The sequence below is a fragment of the Benincasa hispida genome, chromosome 3 (genome assembly GCF_027475165.1).
Source record: "Benincasa hispida cultivar pf3 chromosome 3, pf3_genome.v1.1, whole genome shotgun sequence".
NCBI lineage: Eukaryota > Viridiplantae > Streptophyta > Magnoliopsida > Cucurbitales > Cucurbitaceae > Benincasa > Benincasa hispida.
The window spans coordinates 20,426,202-20,446,608 of NC_143480.1; the positions used below are offsets into that span (position 1 = coordinate 20,426,202).

Genomic DNA, 20,407 nt, shown 5'->3' on the forward strand with positions numbered 1-20,407 from the left:
TATTAGTTCAACATGTGAGCACCAAGATTTAAATCACAAATCTTTTAATAGAAAATATAATATCTTATCTTATCTAGTTCAATTATGTTCAATGAGATCTTATATTTCCGTAGTAGAATCAAAAGTGTAATTGTAACCATTGTTATAGTTCATAATTGATTTGCACAATTTATGTTTTTTAAAAATTGAACCAACTCATCCAACCACCCACACCAATCTACTCGACTGTGTATTGGAATACATTTTGAAAGGAAAAAAAATCTATAAATAAAATAACACTTTCTATTAAAAATAAAAAAATAAATAAAAAATAAAAAATAAAAATCACTCATGAAATATAATGGTAGCTGCAATTATACCTTTAAACTTTCAAATTTAAAAATTGAGCAATCAACTGTATCCAAATGTTAAAATCAGACAATCCAACTTACATAATCGCAATAATTGTATAAGTTTGAGAGTTCAATTTTTATCTTTCATAGGTCCAATTTTTACAATTACTATAAGTTGTAAGACCCAATTTTAACACTTTTAAAAATTTAAGATCCAATTGTTACTATTGATGTTTAAGATCCAATTGTTACTATTGATGTTTAAAGATATCATTGCAACTATCACATACTTTTGGGTGGTTTTTTTACAAGTTGCCCTAAAAATATAAAAGGACATATTGCAAAAACTACCCTAGAAGTTTGATAGTAATTACAATTACACCGTTTAAACTTTCAAATTGAACTCCTAAACTTACATAATAGTAGAGATTGTTAATGATCGTACAAGTTTGTGATTCAATTTTTATTTTTTGAGGATCCAATTTTTATAACTAGTAAATTTTAGGGTCCGATTTTGACACTATATTTAGAAGCTCAATTTTTATAATAGAAAGTTTTAAGATATAGATGCAACTACCATATTTCAGGGGTAAATTTTGCAATTTACTTTTAAAAAAATATATAATAAATAAACTATTCTCGAGAACACTTGGATTGTCTAAAATGACTTTAAGGTGATTGACAAAAAATCTTCAAATTTGTAATAACGAAAAAAACATACTTGTAATTAGTAAAATACTTTCGTAGTGCAACCAAACAAATTTGTTATTTAAAGCATTTTCTAAAATGTATAAGATATATAAACATTTTTAAAATAAATATATGAACACCCTACCCAAATGACCTCTGAAGAATAACTATATTTCGACCACTAGTCCAATCCAATAAAGGATTTGATGTTATTAAAACTACAGAATTGGATATGATTCACTGAATTCGCCATTTTAGGTGGATTGACCAAAATATTACAGTACAAATTCGAACGACTTTATCTACGTTATCTGGTTCCAGAAGGAAATGACTTTTTTTCTGGACATATAGTGGAAAAAATACTCTTATCAGTAATAAATGTATATATCCAATGGGGCTCTGAAGATATAAAATTAATTTAGAGTTCATGATTGAGAAGGCAGCATTTGATACAATGAAAAAAATGGGAATGGCTATGGCATATGTTAATTTACTCATCTACATAAGAGTACAAGTAATGCACTACCTCTGACCTTCATAAAATCATGTAGGAACATGGCCTGAGGTGAGGGGTCTCCATTTTCTTCCTTACATTCTTCCTTTTTGGCTCTAGTCCTGTCTGCAAGAATTGTGTTATTCATTTCAATTTCTTTCGCATACCCATTCGTGATTTTGCGTATCTAATTTTCGGTTAAGCAAAAGATTTGAAGACATGATGTAGCAGTACAATTGTAAAGAATAAAAATCTTGTAAAAGGATACTCCAATCGCATGCCCTCCCCAGGAGGTGATGAGTACAGAATTGAGCCTTGCAGATGGTTCAGAGCTCCAGTTGAACAGCCAGTATCCTGCACACAAGATAACAATGGAAGACCCAGATACTTTTTCCATCTAAAAAAACTTAGTATTGCTTTAAATCCTTACTATGTGAAAGATTTTATGGCCTGAACATGTAACAATTTAAACAACAGACCAAAAGGCAACTTCCAAACATTATTTACACCAATAAAACAGTTCCCTGGAGTCTCTAAAAAAGCAACAAGTCTTGTGAATGGTCAGGGATATAAAAATCCACAATAATACATAGCCAAAGGGTGATGAGTTGTGCACGTAATTAACGGAAAAAACCACAGAATGGAGTCTGATTCATGAATTTCAATGCTAAGAAGGAAAAGATTTATCAGCTACAGAAAAATGATATTGAGAAGGGCTCTGCTAACCTGAAAATCGACAAAAGCAACTGGGGCCCCATACGTGCTCTGCATCTTTAGTTTTAAGAAGCCTGGGCATCTGGTAGGAAATATCAAATAAACAGAAAATGCAAGTTCTTAGATGTTCAGAACATAACCTAAATAACGTGCAGTAAAATAACTAACCTTGAAAATATTTGAATAAGCTCTTGCTCGGTGCAGCTTGGCCCTAGATTTGCCACAAAAAGTGTTGGACATGGGGGATTTTGAGGAATCTGGAAATGAAGAATTATTCACCCAAAGTTAACAGGATTTACCAAATACATTATGCTACAAATGGTCATTTTGCACATACTCAAATATTTTTGCCTTAACACGAGGCGTCTTCCTTTAAGCCTAAATATATGTATATATTTTAATATAAAACATTCAATGATTCTATACATTGTCTGTTCATGGGAAAAACTTCAAATACACCAGTTTTAATATGGCTAGTGTGGTATAGGCTCAAATCTTGGAAAAAAAATCTTGAAGTAGAGTATTATTGATTATAGACAAATGTAGACAATGATCCCTTTAAAAGACCCAAAGGGAAAGGGTTATTTCACACCTAACTACCTAACTAATTCTAATCCTAAAACACCTTTAAATAAACCCAAAGGGGAAGGGTATTTTCACACCTAAACTAAAAAGAAAACAAATTAAAATTGCAAATTAACACAAATGAAAATTACAGAATATTTCCAAAATGCCCCTACATCAATTCAACCCCCTGAGAATTAAACTCGTCCTCGAGTTTATGATGAAAGTTCAAACTCATCAGGTGCGTAGTAGGGAAAAATATCAGCAACGTTGAATGTGTTGCTAATGTTCATAGATGTAGGAAGACCTATCCGGAAGGCACTTTCTCCAAATTTTTCTAGTATTATGAATGGGCTGAATTTTCTGTTGGTTAATTTTTATGTACACCATGACTACATCTCCCGGTTGAAAAGTTTGTTTCCTTTGGTGAACATCAGCTTTGTCCTTATATCTTGTAATGGCAACTGTTAGGTTCTTCACAACTTCTTTATGTATCCTTTGAATTCTTTCCACCATGTAATCCGCCTCTAGGTTGCTGTCAACAGAAGGTAAATAAGTGAGGTCAAAAGTTAGTCTAGGAGGATGACTATAAACAATTTCAAAGGGACACTTCCCTCTTGATCTATTTTGCATGTTGTTGCATGCAAATTCTGCTTGTGAGTGCAAGATCCCATTTTTTGGGTTGTTCTCCACAGATGCATCGAAGTAGATTTCCCAATGTTTTGTTTGTCACCTCAGTTTGACCATTTGTTTGCGGATGGCTTGTTGAGCTAAACTTTAAGTGAGTTCCAAACTTTTTCCAAAAAAAAAACTCATGAATTTAACATCTCTGTCAAATACTATTGATTTGGGAATGTCATGTAAACGTACGATTTCTTTGAAAAAAAATTGAGTAATATTTAAAATATCTGAAGTTTTCTTGCAAGGGATTAAAATGAGCCATCTTTCTTAATCTATCAACAAATGTTTTGGGGAATTGGAAGTGGGGTATAGAGTCCTGTATTTTGAGATTGGCCTTTTGTTGTTTGGCACACAAAGCATCGTTTTACAAAATTATTTACATCTTTTCTGAGTTGTGGCCAAAAGAAATTTTCAGACGGCGTTATATAGGTCTTATCTCGACCAAAATGACCCGCAAATCCACTAGAATGAGCTCCATGTATGATGGCTTATCTTAGGGACCCTTGAGGCATACATAACAAATTACCTTTAGGGGCAGAATGTGTATTACACTGCTGCCAAATTATATGATAGTCAGGGTCTAATTCATAGCAAGTGGGTAGGTGATCAAAAGCTGTGATGGTGCCTTGGAGAAGAGTTAGTAGAGATGACTTTCTACTTAAAGCATCAGCTACTTTACTAGTGCTACCCGAGGTATGTTTTATTACAAAATCAAATTTTTGGATAAATGTTATCCATCTAGCATGCATTTCTTCATAAAATAAAACCAAGGAAAGAAATTTTGTTAGTTAAGAAAGCACATTTCTTCATATTAATGACTAATCGATGAGTGTCAAGAGTATAGAAGACATCCTGTAAGTGTGATAAGTGTTCCTCTGAACTCTTGCTGTAAATTAAGATGTCGTCAAAGTAAATAACGACAAACTTATTTAAGAATGGTAGGAATATTTGATTCATGAGTCTCATGAACGTGCTAGGTGTGCTTGATAACCCAAATGGTATAACCAACCATTCAAAGAGGCCTTCGTTGGTTTTGAATGCAGTTTTTCATTCGTTCCCCGGCCTAATTCGAATTTGGTGATAGCCACAATGAAGATATATTTTGGAAAAGATTTGAGGACACCTGCTAATTGGTCTAGGAGATCACCTATTCTAGGGATGGGAAATCTGTATTTGATAGTGATTTTATTTATAGCTCGACTATCAATACATAGGTGCCAACTACCATCCTTTTTTGGGGCTAATAGAGCAGGGATAGCACAGACCACAGGGGCTTAGGCTAGGTTGGATGTGCTGTTTTTTGAGGTCTTCAATAATTTCATGAAGTGCTTTGTACTCGAATGGGCTCATTTTGTAATGGGGAAGAAGTGGAAGTGAGGCACCGGGTATAAAATCAATGTTGTGTTGAATGTCCCTTAATGGAGGTAAGCCCTCTGGAATTTTGGTCTACAGGATTTGATAACAGGGGGCAATAGAGAGATCTTTAACCAGTAAGGCTAAAGTAAAGGTGGGTGCTATTTCTAGAGCCTTTTTTCGTAGACAAAAATTGAAAATAGGCAGCCTTTTATCTCTTCCTAAAGTGGAAGAGGAAGTTGTTGTAAGATCTTGGAGGGGTAATAGAATAACCGTCTTGCCTAACCAATCAAACTCATGTATTTTCATGGCTTCTGTGGATGGCCTTTATGTCATATTGCCATAGTCGTCCAAGAAGTAGATGACAAGCATCCATTTCTATGACATCATATATGATTGGATCTTTGTAGTGGGCACCAATGGATAAAGCCATGGTGCATATTTCATTAATCACTATTTCACCACCTCTTTTAATCCATCCGACCTTATATGGATGTGGATGTAGATCAACCTTAAGTTTCAAAGCCTAAACTAGCTTTTTTGAAACCATGTTCTCACTACTGCCACTATCGATGATAACTATGCACACTTTCCCTCATATGGTGCACTTTGTTCGAAATAATGAATGTCTCTAGGGGTTGCTCGGGGTTGTTGGGGTTAGAAGTATTCTTTGGATAACACAAGATAGTTCATCTCCAATATCTGAGTTTGTTCGAGCTACATCATCATCCTCTTCTTTTAGCTCATCTTCTTCCTCCGAATGTGTTCCTTGGATTGTTAGTTTTCTTCTTTCTGGACCATCATTTGATAAATGTCCCATTTGTCCGCACCTAAAACATTTACGAAGGTTAGGTCTGTTATATGGATTGAAATTCTTATTTGGAAGATTAGAAATACTTCCCTTTGCATCTATGTCTTGTTGTGGAAGATTGTCCTTTGCTTTGCTTGAAGAAGAGTTTGCTGTAACGGGACTGGTGTTTGAATCCAATGTTGTTTTTTTTGAACCACCATTTGTTTTTTCCCAATTGGCCCTTCTTGCTATCCATCTTTTCTGCTTTTGGCTTTTATCTTCTTTAATGGTTGTGGCCACCGAAATAGCTTCTAAGAGACTTGTCATTGGATGGAGATGTGCCTTTTCTCGAATATCTTGTCGGAGTCCATCAAGAAACCGAACTATTTGTTGGTTTTCACTGTCGGCAAGGTTGTTTTTTGCACTCAACCTTTGGAACTCATTTGTATACTCTTCAATGCTTCTTGACCCCTGTTTGCAATGTTGGAATTGGCTGTACAACAATCTTTCATAGTTAAGTGGAAGAAATCTCTTCTTCATGAGTTTGAGCATTTTTTGCCAGCTTTGGATTGGAGGTTTTCCATACATTTTCCTATTCCCTTGGAGTTGATCCCACCATGCGGATGCTCCACTTTTTAGTTACACAAGTTTTACCTTTCGATTCTCGGGGGTGTCCACGAAGTCAAAAAAACTTTCTACCTTCTTCACCCAATCGAGGAAAACTTCAATATTCATTCGTCCATTGTAAGTAGGGAGGTCAATTTTCATTTTGTATTCAGAATCTTATCTCCATGGAGATCCTCTTTGCATTCCCCTATACTCCGGTTAATAGTGTTCCAAATCTTGATCATCCTCTTGGAAATCTTGAAGGTCTTGGTTGTTGTAGTTGAACCTCTGTCTACAAGGCTGACTGGCTGGCGTGTTCTCCCAATTTTGTGGGTCTTCTTCCGAGGAATCAGAATCAACCCTAAAAGGTTTGGTGGCATTAGTATGGCTTGTTGATGAGGCCTAGGTTGTGGTCTCCTTTGGTCGATCCCTCTTAGTTGCATGAATCTTGGAGGGTTTCTTGGATGTTCTTGAATTCTTGGAGGGGCAAAATTTTGAGGAACACGGTTTGGTGGTTACCTCTAAATTCTTGGTGCAATTGAGGTCCCCTAGTCTCAGTTTGGTGTAGAACTCCTCTGCTTTCTTGCTGTTCTTGACTTCTTCTTCTTCTTCTTCTTGAATCTTGGCTTTTGCCTTGTTTGGTTTGTTGTTTTCCTTTACAAGGGAGTTTAAGGTCTGCTGCATCTCAGCCATGGAAATCTGCATCACATTGAAGTTGTTGATCAAGGTTCCTATGGCATCTTCAACTTGGTTCATACGGTGGTCCATGGATTGGGGTTTGGATGCTTCCGCATCAGTGGGAGGGAAGAATCAATGAATTTGCTGGAATTTTTTTCAGTCATCAGCCCCAACTTCTGCTCTGATACCAGTTTTGGTGTAGACTCAAACCTTGGAGAAAATCTTGAAGTAGAGTATTATTGATTATAGAGAAATGTAGACAATGATCCCTTTAAATAGACTCAAAGGGAAAGGGTTGTTTCACACCTAACTACCTAACTAATTCTAATCCTAAAATCCCTTTAAATAGACCCAAAGAGGAAGGGTGTTTTCACACCTAAACTAAAAGAAAACAAATTAATTCAAATGGAAATAACAAAATATTCCCTAAATGCCCCTACATCATGCTGCCTTTTAAATATGTGCTTGCAGCCTTATTCCCAGAATTCCCTCCCCTCGAAAAGAAAGGATAAAGAAATACGTGCAGATATTATTGTAGAAGTTCAAGGTAAATAAATATTCCCCTATGCTTGTTCTCAATAAGTTAAGCCTGCCTATGCTTGTAATGGGAAAATAACTTTTGGCTAAACATACAAAAAAAACCCACAGAAAGGTCAAAAGAAAATTGCGGAATACAAAGCAACCTGAAAGAAAGAATTAACTTTTGGTAATACAAAAGAAAACAATTTGGAATTACCCATGGGAAGGCATTAAAGTGTGTCCATATCCACACATCCTCCCACAACCTATCAACCCTCAAAGATATTCTTCTATTTCTTTTCATCAAAATAAACCACAGTACAACAATGAAGCCCATAGAGGCATTGAACAATAAAAATCTAAAGGAAAATGCATAGTCAATTTCAAGTGGATAGAAAATGAAAATTAAAGAAGTTTTAGCCAATGCTGAGAGGATGTTATAGAGACTGAAGAATCACGGACTGTAACAAAAAGGGGCCTTACCACATTCGCAGCCACTGTATCATTTACAGTTTTGTTATCAAAGCTTCCATGGCTGATGATAGAAAGTACTAGTTAGTTAAACTTAGAAGAAGAAATATAATGAAGCAAGTATACAAAAGTTAAAAACCTAATACAGGAGTCAGGGCGTATAGTAAGAGCTTTTTACTGAAGCCCTCGGACATTCTACTAGTGATTATTGTTGGCAATAATGTATAAGCTTCACATAAGCTTGTAATTAACCATTTCAATAATAAAGATGTGCTAAGTAGTGCAGATGACCTTTGTGCAGATGGATAACCAATCGTGTTGTAAGCAGAATTACCCATTCCAGACATGTGAGTGCTGCCAAGACCTGCTAGTGCCCAAGCGTGCAAAACATGTGCAAAATGAGCTTTTAGAATAATGTGTCCTCTGCGTGACTAATCAATTACTCCTTACCCCAAGAGTTTGTAAAGGCAGCACATAATCATCCTCAAATAAATCAGAGGGGGCAGATTTATACATCAAAAATAAGCATAATAATAGGTACCGTCAGGGGCATCAAAAGGACAGAATTTTTTTAGAAAAAAAAGGAGCTTGCATAAGCAATAGCTTATAAGCATAAAAAGTGCTAAGCAATCATCTTACCAGGATCAGGAGTACTCCTTGAGAAGATAGACACTTTAGCTTTCTTATCCGATCCATATCTTTCATCCTCTAACCATTTGATGAACACATCAAGAAAATATTTGAACTGGTTAAACCACTAAATAAAATAGAAATATAAATTTATAGTAGGGCAGCCATCAAGATATGTACCTGTCCTCGTCCGTTTTGATCTTGAATTGGATTTAGCCAAATCAACATACAGTACTGACTGCTTCTCAAGATCAAACACCATGCCCTACAACAAAAAGCAACCGATTGTTTTAATAATTTAATGTGATACATTACCCAGAGTAGAAAAAAAAAATTATCTTCATCCTTGCCTTGCAATTTCCAATTTTTTAAGCTGCTGGGGAGACACAAAACACTTTATTACCCCTTATTACCAGTGTTTTTAAATGCCAAAGGCGCAATGGCCCTCTGGAGCCTAGGCTCTAGGCGCAAGGCGCACAAAAAAGCGCGAGTTTTTTTTTTTTTTGTGAGGTGCACTATATATAAAAATATTACATTAAAAAGAGAGAGTATAATTGAAGTGGATATATGGAAAAAAGGGACCCAAAACACAAGAAATTTTGCATTTAGGTTTGGTAAACTTGATCCTTTTAGTTAATAAAGAAGGAAAATCCTTGATTATTACTATTTTTTAAAAATAATTGAAAAGCCCCAAGGCGTAGGGTTTTGATCCTTGAGGCTTCACAAAAGGCACACGCAAGCTGTGCCTTATTTTGTGAGTCTCGCTTTGACCTACGCCTAGGCGCGCGCGCCCGAGAGGGCTTTTTAAAACACTGCTTATTACAATTGCAGCTTCAAAAGAACGACCAACCAATTGAAAGCAAAAATTCAGAAGAAAAATGAAGGTAAATTACCTTTTTCGTCCGTGAGGTTTAGGGTTTGTCTTAATTTAGTTCCTAGGTTTTAAAATTAAACAATCAAGTCACCAAAGCGTAGGAAATAGTTCAATTAAGTCCTTTGGTCAACAGCTCCAATTACAGAGATGACATGGCATAATAAAAATAATAATAATAATAATAATATAGAGACAAACAAAAAAACTCTCTTGACCACCAGCCACCCCCCGTGGCCCATCCCTTTCCCCTTCCCTCCGGCCCCCTTCCTCTTTCTCCACTCAGTTGCCGCCCATCCACCATTGCCGCCTCTTCTCTCTGTCTCCTGTCATGGATCTGAATCACCCTCTTTCCCAAATCTAAATTTTAAGATCTACTTCTTGTTCTTCCACCACCCATTTCATTGCAACCTCTCTTCTTTATTTTTCTTCTTCGTTCCCCACCCCCATCGTGCCCTTCTTAGTTCTTCCACGTTCCTTTTATGTACTTCCTTTGATTTTTGAAATGATTTTCTTAACGAAAGAACTTGGAATACAGAAGCAGGGAACAAGTACTTACATTTACAGCATGCATTGCACCAATGGCAGACTGCTGGTCCGAGAATACAGCAAATGCAAATGGCTATAACCAACCACACCAAATAAATTGTAAGAAAATCTGTGCATAATGCTAATCAATAAAATATAAGGTCTACCATCAACACAAGCAGTGATAGGTATTTGTGTACATGAGATATTTCATGAGTGGAAAAAGAATACTACAATCTTTTAAAAGTTCAAGCGACAGACATGGGCACTCAGTACACGTATCTGAAGGGTACTTGCATAAATTTGCTACACTTTATTGCAGCAATTCAGATTGTTGGTCAGAGAATATGGAAAGCTGGTAAATTGCCTTTACCAACAAAGGTCCCCAAGCTTTCACTTTCAATATTAATTGGATCTGAAACTACAGATTAGCATAGTATTTGCAGTTGAAAACATGGGATATTAATATCTCAGTTAATGTTATGGTTTCCTCTCCATGCATCTTACCTTGATCAAAATCCAAAGAGTAATAAGTTGGACCACCATGGCCATCCCAGGAACTGAGATTACATTGACTAATTTGAGAACCCTTAAACAAGGATACTAAATACTAATAACACAATGCAATCATGTTTAGGCATTGCCAAAAAATGTTTCAGTTTGCTGTCCTGACAACAAAATACATACAAAGTACAAGCCACTATCATCCAATTAAATGGAACAAGAAAGAAATATAGTTTTTTTTATATATAATAACGACCACTTCCATTGAAACCAAATGAAAGAATAGAAAGGCATGAGGGAAAGAAAGAAAGAAAAACAAAGCAAAAAAAACAACACAAAAACCCCACAAAAGGAAGCCCCACTAAAGAAAGGTGCTCAAGCTATACAAAATAGTACCTAAGAAATAGTTACAAATGATCTTTGAAATCGAAGCTCAAAGGGAAACATGAAATCTAACAAGAGACCAAACATACTATGATCCCTCTCCAACCCTCTAAACACCGTGTAAATAGCACATCCTCACAAGCCACAAAAGACTACTTTTCTCAAAAAATGCGGATGGAGGAAGAACACACCCCAATCGTGTCAATAACGTCCCTATGTCAAGCTAGCGAGAACCTAAGAAAGCACATATATGGATATGGGACAAAGATATGACTCAACTTGGATATGACCACATGTCATTTTAAAAAAAAATAATAAAATAAAGACAAACACAACAAGGACACATTTATTCAAATACACATTTCCAAAAATATATATCATTTTTAAATAAGAAGGAAATTAAAAGTCAATGAATTTATGCATTTATATGCTTAGAAAATTAGTTTGATGTATTTCACTCTCCAAATTTAATATTCTTGTCATATATGTGTCTACTTAGTATTGATTCTAATTTGGCTGTGTACAACTACACATCTTCTGCGTTAACAAGTGTCTGGCACATGTCCAACAAGCATCAGAATCAGAGTGTCCAAGTGTCCAACACGGATAGCTAGCCAGACTAAAGTGTCCGAGCTTCTTAGGCAAGAACTCAAACGTCTGGAAGAAATAAGCTCAAGCAAATCTAGCAAACTTACATCTCCAAAGAATGTGAACCAAGTTTTCCTCCACCTTTCGACAAAGAATACAACAAAACAACTCCATTAACGTGATCATCCTCCTCAAAAGCTGTCCAAAGTGTTAGCTCTTCCATGTAAATTTGTCAAGCATGAAACTACATTTTCCTTGGGATCTTATGATCCTCCAAAAGAGTAGACAAAACTAACTCACTAGTAGGAAAATGGTCCGATAAGTAATGAAAGGAGTTACAAGAGAGTCCCTCCGAAAGGTTGGGACTCTAAACGAAAATATCCTTCTCCCACCCTGAAAGAACAAACTCCTCAAGCATAGACAAGAGAGTAATGACCTCCATCACTTAATATAGTATATTATTACACGTGTAACATTGGGATTGAAATGTGCATTTGAAGTTACTAAACAATGATCTTTTACCAAAGAAATACTAGCAACAAAGTTTGGATTCGTCAAAGTTGAATTCACATTGCAAAGGCTAAGGAATTTTTCATCCATAAAAATAACATTGACCAAGCCAGATTTGTTTTCTACGATACGGAGAACTCTTTGCTACTTCTTGGGTAAGGAAGATAAGTGGAAGGACATAACATTCGTTGCCATTTACAGGTAAAGAGGTTCCACTGAAGAACGGTTTACGATGTTCGTAAGGAGCAGAGCAAAAGCTATAATTACAAACATGATAAAGGTCGCCAATTGCTAGGCACCAAGATACTTCCATTATTTGTTGGAGCATGACTCTCAAGGTAGGGCAACCTACCGCCACCATTTTTATGTTAGTCCGAAGAAGAATCCACTTGTGAAGGGGAGCAAAGGTGCAAAGTTGGTGGATGGCCTTGGAATCAAAGAAAAGGATTAGAAATTGGAAGCTAACTGGCATTTAGCAGTAGGTAGTATAGGTGAAGCCCAATTTTTGCCTTCTAATTCTAACTTGCATTTAATGGTGCAGATATTGAAAATCCTACTACTAAGGTGCTCGTGCTCCATAGCATTGTGGAATAATGAAGGGTGAAAACTGAAGTATTGAAAATCCTACTACTAAGGTGCTCGCGCTCCATAGCATTGTGGAATAATGAAGGGTGAGGGGGTTACTGAGGTAAAATTTGTTAATGGGACAAAATTGCATCCCACTAAAACTTAATAAGCCAATGGAGTCACATACACATCAACTTTCACATTGGCATTGGAATTAGGCTATAAGCATCAGTATCGGTATCAACATTCATAACGACATTTCCGTTAGAATTTGACACAGCACATTTATAGTTTTATTTAACAATCTCACCATAGGCATTAGTGAGTTTAAAGGCATGTTGAATTAAGTTTTAAGAATTAGGTTTACTTCGTATTTTTTTCATTTGAAATGTGGTTTACTAACTTAGTTCTTGTGTTTTTTTATATCCACGAGTGTTCGGACTAGTTGCACATACTTTGTGTCCTGCCCTAACACTATAACATTTAGGTGCAAAAAAATAAAAATAAAAACTTAGGTAGGTGGTTGCATGGATTCAACCATTTCATCTCTAAATTAACATTTAAATATCTAGTTAAGATGAATTTTAAATGAACCCCAATAAACTAGGTCCAAGCTAATTTCATTTAACCATTATCATCTTGAACTTCTTCAAAAGCTAGAAGCATACAATAACCTAACCAGAATTGTCTATTGTAACACCTCAAGCCCAGGATTCGAAATCCGAATTCAGAATTTAGATTTGGCACTTAATGGCCCTAGCATTCCCCTATATCCCGTACAACCTAGCTACATCATCCTTGCTTGTCTTAATGCTTCTAAGAGTAAAGACTATCCCCACAAACCAACACAGTTTCTTTCAACATGTTTTGTCCTCATTCACATGCATTCTAGGAAAATTCCCAAGAGGTTATCCAACGTAGGATTGCTCCAAGCTAAGCACGCTTAAGAGCTACCAAAAAGGAAGGCGCGCCTTGTTGATATAGGTAGTGACTTTTAATTCTTTTAAGCCTTTCTTAACCATGTCCTCAGAATCTCTCTAATTCAGATGTGATCTTGGTTCATTCATGTCCCCCTCCTAAACTTGGGTCGTTATATCTATGAACAGTTGTTTTAATTGATAACGACAATGAAAACTCCATCTATCTCCATAAAGATATAATATTGTCCACTTTGGACATAAATCCTCGTGGCTTTTTTTCAAAACCACCGAAAAGGCTTCACCCTCATACCAATGGAGATAATTATACACATTAATACCCCCATGATCAGTGTTTCAAAAAGCCCTCTTGGGTGCACGCCTAAGCTCAAGGCACAAGTCTGACGCCTCACCTTGCAAAGGCAAGGCTCACAAAATAAGACACGCCTCAGATGCGTGCCTTTTGTGAAGCCTCAAGGCTTTAAGCTCTAGGCCTTGGGACTTTTTCATTATTTTTAAAATATAGTAATAATTAAGATTTTTCCTTCTTTATTAACTAAAAAAATCAAACTTACCAAGCCTAAATGCAAAACTTCTTGTGTTTAGGAGTCTTTTCTTCATATTTTTATTTCAACTATGCTCCCTCTTTTATGTATTACTTTTTTATATATAGTACGCCTCACGCACTTTTTTTAGTTGCGCTCAAGCCCCATGATCATTTGGTCTTTGTTTGTGATCCCTTCCTTCCCTAACCAGTGTGCGACATTGTTTGTACTCCTAACATTAATCTCCATCTTTGATACTAAAGCAACCAAATGCCCACGAATTTACTTAGTCGTCATACTCTAGAAGCTAAGCAGTATCCAAGCACCCAAGCCTAAATGCAAAACTTCTTGGGTTTAGGGGTCTTTTTTCATATTTTTACTTCAACTATGCTCCCTCTTTTATGTATTACTTTTTTATATATAGTACGCCTCACACGCTTTTTTTAGTTGCGCTCAAGCCCCATGATCATTTGGTCTTTGTTTGTGATTCCTTCCTTCCCACCAGTGTGCAACTTTGTTTACACTCCTAACATTAATCTCCATCTTTGATACTAAAGCAACCAAATGCATGGGAATTTACTCAGACGTCAGACTTTAGAAGCTAAGCACATTTACATGTGTAAGTTTCCAGGCACCCAAGCCTAAATGCAAAACTTCTTGTGTTTAGGGGTCTTTTTTTCATATTTTTACTTCAACTATGCTCCCTCTTTTATGTATTACTTTTTCATATATAGTATGCCTCACGCGCTTTTTTTAGTTGCACTCAAGCCCCATGATCATTTCGTCTTTGTTTGTGATCCCTTCCTTCTCTAACTAGTGTGCAACTTTGTTTGCACTCCTAACATTAATCTCCATCTTTGATACTAAAGCAACCAAATGCTTGGGAATTTACTCAGACATTAGACTCTAGAAGCTAAGCGCATTTACATATGTAAGTTTCCAGGCACCCAAGCCTAAATGCAAAATTTATTGTGTTTAGGGGTCTTTTTTTTTCATATTTTTACTTCAATTATACTTCCTCTTTTATGTAATACTATTTTATATATAATACGCCTCACGCGCTTTTTTTTAGTTGCACTCAAGCCCCATGATCATTTGGTCTTTTTTTGTGATCCCCTCCTTCCCTAACCAGTGTGCGCCTTTGTTTGCACTCCTAACATTAATCTCCATCTTTGATACTAAAGCAACCAAATGCCCACGAATTTACTCAGACGTCAGACTCTAGAAGCTAAGCGCATTTACATGTGTAAGTATCCAGGCACCCGAAATAGAAACTATTCACATTCAAGAGAAAAAAAAAATCCATAAGAATCAACAATTTTGCAAAACAGAAAAGCTAAGTACAACACCTGGGTCGTCTGCGTGGGGGTCCGAAGATGAGAGGACTCGTATCCCGGAAACTCCCGGAAGAGATTGTAAATTTCTCGGGGCTTGACATCTTCAGGAAGGCCAGCTATGAATAGGGTTCGGACCTCATTGATGGAGGCCGCGTGCGGTAAAAAAGGTAAGCCATAGGATGCGAAGGTGGGCGGGTGTTGAGAGAGGTAATGCTGAGACGGCGGTGCTGAAGAAGGAGGAGGAGGCACCTGGTAAAAGGGATAGTGAGGCGGTTCAAGACCAGAAGGCTGCGGCGGTGGTTGCGGTTGCGGATAGTAGCTCGCCATGTCGTCCATCGGAGTTGTGTTCTCTCCGAGTCTCTGACGAAGTAGAGAGAGAGCTGGAAGCCCAGAAAATTGGGTCGGATTGCTTCAATTGTGATAAAAGCATTGTCGCTCAATGGGCTCACATTAAACACCGAAATCCAAATGCCCCAATTTCAAAGGTTTAACAAGATGGCCCGTTACATATATATATATATATATATATATATATGTATGTATGTATATGTGTATATATATTTCTGTTTTTGGGACGACTAGTAAATGAAATTTTATCTAAACAAAATTTCAATTTAAAAAATTTCTAAACATAAGATAATAAATTAAATATACAATAATTATTTATAAACACTGACTAATATATCATTCTTAACAATCAATAGAATTAGACTATTTAAAATCTGAAAACAATCGAAATTGAAGGAAGATTTAATTTAAAACCAATTAAAGCAAGTGTCTAGAGATAAATACGAGAAAATCAATATAAAAACAAAAATAAAATTTCATCCAACAAATACAATATATGTACACTAATAATTATGGTGCAAACCCAATACTGAGGAACACCAAGATAATGAGACCTAGCACCCTAGTAAATAGCTTGTGTATGAGGTATCTGTCAAACCATCATCAATCACTCTCTCTTCTCCATGTTTGTCATCCACCTCCTCCAATAACCCTTACCGATCGTCAAAACCCTCCCTCATCTAAAAAAATCGTACTTTCCACCATATCTTTTATATTATTATTGTTATTTTGAAAACTTATTAAGAAAATAGAGTAGTTTTGAAACTAATTAGAGAAATGTTGTTGTTTTGTGAGATCGGACTCCATATATTAAGAGTTGTCGAAGGTTGAAGTTTCAACATACATAAGTCGAAACTTCAACCCTCGACATGCACATTATCAAGTAACATCGCCAAGTCTGCTGTCCCTGTTGTGTTGATCAGATTCCCTGCATGCATGCTGCCCTCCACAGCCTTAGCATGCATGCTCATTGTCATTCAACCACCCTCTTTAATTTCCATCCCGTGGGTCGAGTGTTGAACACTCGACCTACATCCTTTTAAACCCTTCTCTCTCCTTCATTTTGCTCACTGCCTCGTTAATTTTTGTAGCCTCATTTCCTCTCCCCTTCATTTTGCTCACTGCCCCCTTCATTTTGCCCCCTCACTGCCTTCAAAAATCAGCCTTCGAAATCATTTTCCTCTCTTCCCATTTGCTTTCTGATTTCATTTTTCTTCTTCTTAATATCCCTCTCCTCCCATTTTTTAACTCACTACTTTCCATTTCCATTTCTCTTCTTGTATTTCGTCTAATACAAATTATTCTCACACAACTCTTGACCACAAACTATACTGGTTCGTTACTCTACTAAATTTTTATTTTTTAAGAATAATTATACATTTTATTTTTATTCTTATATTATTATTTTTTTATAGATTCTATTTTTTTAATTTTTTGTAGTTGTTGCCAGATAACAAATAACTGAAAAAAAGGGTGAACGTTGTCACTTTGAAGGAAAAAAGAGAACTACCGTCGAATCTATGAGTTAAACTTATGATATTTGAAAAGTTTAGTTTATTCTTATGATATTTGATTTCTTTAGTATTAACTTTGATGTTTATAGTGTTAAAATGTTTAGTTTATTGTTATGTTTAAGAAGTTGATATTTATAGTTTAATACAAAATTATTGTGATAGTTAACAAGTTTAATATAGTTTCAAAAGTTTAATATAGTTTGAAAATTTTAGTTTATTCATATGATATTTGATTTTTTTAGTATTAACTTTGATGTTTATAGTGTTAAAATGTTTAGTTTATTGTTATGTTTAAAAAGTTGATATTTATAGTTTAATATAAAATTATTGTGATAGTTAACAAGTTTAGTATAGTTTGAAAAGTTTAATTTATTCATACGATATTTGATTTCTTTAGTATTAACTTTGATGTTTATAGTGTTAATGTTTAGTTTGTTGTTATGTTTAAAAAGTTGATATTTATAGTTTAATACAAAATTATTATGATAGTTATTGTGATTTTTTTAATATATTTCTTATGATATTTAATTTTCTAGTATTAACTTTGAAAATATAGTTTAAAATAGTTTGAAAAAATTTAATTTAATTTAATTTTTTATTTTGTATTAAATTTGAAAAAATAGTTTTAAAAAGTTTACCTCATTTTAATTTGAAAAGTTTAATTTATTGTTATGTTTAAAAATAGTTATAAAAAGTTTAATTTATTGTTACGTTTAAAAATAGTTATAAAAAGTTTAATTTATTGTTATGTTTAAAAAGTTGATGTTCATCAAACTTAAAAAGTTTATGTTTATAAACTAAAAACTTTAATATTTTATTTTAATACAAAATTATTGTTATTTTTTAAAAATACTTCTTATAAAAAGTAAAATTATTGTGATTTTTTTAAAAAGTTTAATATTTTTTAATACACTTCTTATAAAAAGTATAATACAAAAAATTGATGTTTGTCTTTTTTTTTAGAAAACGGTAGGCAAATGCTTGAGATTTTTGTTGTTTACAAATGGTAATATGATTGATGATATTGATGGAGTTGACTATGACCAACCACCAAGTGGGAGTTTTAGCATAAATGTGAACTGTGAAATTGTATTTGAATAATTCGTTGAAATGGTTGGGATGTTACTTAGTGTAGATATGGGAGCAAATCAGATAGAAATAACACATAGACATCCTAATCTAGAACCATCAGGATCAATAAGGTTTATGTCATTCCCTATTTCGAATGCACAAGCTATGAACTTGATGTTCTCAATGGCAATGTCACTGCCAAATTTAGTGCATTTGTATGTAAATGTAAATAGGATAGGGTGGATCCTGATACATCATTTAACCAGTTTGAAGATCCAACTCAATGTATCAATCCTGATCCGAAGTCAGTTGCATCGCCATGTGATAATGAAGATATAACGGCTAACAACCTGAGACTTCAGAACTAAAACGGATGATGAATTTGAAGATTTGGATTTCGATGGTCGTGAACATGAGATGCTTTCAGATACATTCAATGATTTGGATATGAATGTACTGGATAACATTCGAGAACATGACCTAATTGTAGCCCTTGTGGACGTTGACAATACTCAATTGTATAAAGGGATGATTTTTCAAGACAAGGAAATGCTACAACACATGGTCAAATGTTTTGCAATAAAATGTCACGCACCATGAGGTTTTTGAATCTACTCCGACGATTTGGACAATTCGTGTAAGAAGTGGGAGGAAGGTTGAAGTGGAGACTTCGTGCAATAAAGAAAAAATCGCATGGTTTGTTCGAGATCACTAAGTATGATGAGCAGTATACATGTTTTTATTCAGAACTAAGTCAAAGTCATGTGCAATTGGATTCATCAATGATTGCACTGGAGTTCTGTGACGCCGTAAGAGAAAAACCATCTATCAGTGTGGCACAACTGCAGTTCGACATCAAATCAAAGTTTGGATATCATGTTCCTTACCATAGGGTATGGGAGGGAAAAAGAAAAGCGCTAGCTAAAGTATTCGGTGATTGGGATGAGTCTTACAAATTGTTACCAGGTGGTTATATATGGTTAAGCAGACCAATCCCGGAACACGTGTAGAGTGGAGAGTTAAAGAAACGTTTACTGAAGGCCATGTTATCCTAACTTCTGTATTTTGGGCATTTGGTCATTGTATAGAAGCTTTTAATAAATTTCGGCCGATAATTCAGATAGATGGTACATACTTGTACGACAAATATAAAGGAAAATTGTTGATTGCTACATCAGTTGACTCGAACGGCCATCTTCTTCCACTTGCATTTGTCGTTGCTGATGAAGAGTCTGCAGACTCATGGGGATGGTTCCTGAAATACTTGAGAGAAATTGTAACACACGAATAAGTGTGTTTAATTTCAGATCGACATGCTGGTATAATCGCAGCAGTGAACAATCCGAAAAATGGTTAGACGGGACCGAAATGTCACCATCGTTTCTGCTTACGGCATATCGTCAGCAACTTCAATAAAAGGTATAAATTTAATTCATTGAAAAATTATATTTATCATGTCAGGTGTCAGTTTCAAATTTGAAAGTTCAACAAAGTAATTAAAGATATCAAAGGAATAAATCAGAGCTATCTGAGTTTTTTGACAACATTAGTTTAGAGCAATGGACTCAAGCACAACACATGATGGATGATTCAGATATGGGTGGATGACGACAATCTATCAGAGTGCATAAATAGAGTCATCAAAGAAGCTCTAATGTTGCCTATAAATGCTCTTGCTCAGATAACATTCTTCAAATGCGTGAATTATTTCGAGAAAAGAAGAGAAGAAATAAGGAATGCATTAGAGCGTCAAGATAAATACACCCGGTAATATTATTTTTTTTATATATGTTATTAACAATTTATTTCAAACATATTTTATAATACTAAGTGGAGTAAAAATCCAAGTACGCACACGAGAAAATAAATAAATGGGCTGCAAGATTTAGTAAACATGAAGTACAATCATACGATTGGTATGAAGGTGTGTTTCATGTGAAGACTGGACGTCATAGTCTCAATGCCAAAGGAGGAAACATTCAAATATTGAGGTTAAACAGATCCGAGCGGTACTGTTCATGTAACAAATGGCAAGCATTCGGCATTCCATGCTCGCATTTTATGGTCGTTTGCTCACATTTTAACATGAACTACGAAGATTTTATTGAAGACTACTATAAATTGTTAACGTATGCTGAATGTTACTCTCCTCAATTTCAACCTGTACAGCATGAAGACTACTGGATCACGCACCCTAATATG

The 20,407-nt window shown here is 35.2% G+C and overlaps 1 protein-coding gene across 4 annotated transcripts; it reads right to left on the bottom strand.

Annotated features, from left to right (window-relative positions):
* Positions 1 to 1,428: 1,428 nt before the first annotated feature.
* LOC120073130 (RNA-binding (RRM/RBD/RNP motifs) family protein) lies at positions 1,429 to 15,785 on the bottom strand. Of its 4 annotated transcripts, none has more exons than XM_039025766.2 (10): positions 15,285 to 15,785; positions 9,952 to 10,014; positions 8,702 to 8,786; positions 8,531 to 8,599; positions 8,183 to 8,255; positions 7,904 to 7,955; positions 2,398 to 2,486; positions 2,242 to 2,311; positions 1,784 to 1,869; positions 1,429 to 1,702 (listed from the first exon to the last, which is right to left on the bottom strand). In XM_039025766.2, exons 1-10 carry the CDS (start codon positions 15,606 to 15,608, stop codon positions 1,660 to 1,662), a joined length of 954 nt encoding a protein of 317 aa, XP_038881694.1. In that variant the 5' UTR covers positions 15,609 to 15,785; the 3' UTR covers positions 1,429 to 1,659. The 4 variants fall into 4 exon arrangements, with proteins under 4 accessions (XP_038881694.1, XP_038881693.1, XP_038881695.1 ...); XM_039025765.2 differs by having other exon boundaries at positions 8,183 to 8,258; positions 15,285 to 15,740; XM_039025767.2 differs by lacking the exons at positions 1,429 to 1,702; positions 1,784 to 1,869; positions 2,242 to 2,311; positions 2,398 to 2,486 and adding an exon at positions 3,268 to 3,586 and having other exon boundaries at positions 8,183 to 8,258; positions 15,285 to 15,746.
* Between the last annotated feature and the right edge of the window lie 4,622 nt (positions 15,786 to 20,407).

What these genes read in the sequence shown, in the direction of transcription:
- LOC120073130 (XM_039025765.2), bottom strand. Translation starts at nt 15,608, where the DNA reads ATGGACGACATGGCGAGCTACTATCCGCAACCGCAACCACCGCCGCAG. An exon ending in CCCCCACGCAGACGACCCAG is followed by an intron (nt 10,015 to 15,284) that starts GTGTTGTACTTA and finishes GGTTGGTTATAG; the next exon opens with CCATTTGCATTTGCTGTATT. An exon ending in CTTATTCAAATATTTTCAAG is followed by an intron (nt 2,312 to 2,397) that starts GTTAGTTATTTT and finishes ATTTCCTACCAG; the next exon opens with ATGCCCAGGCTTCTTAAAAC.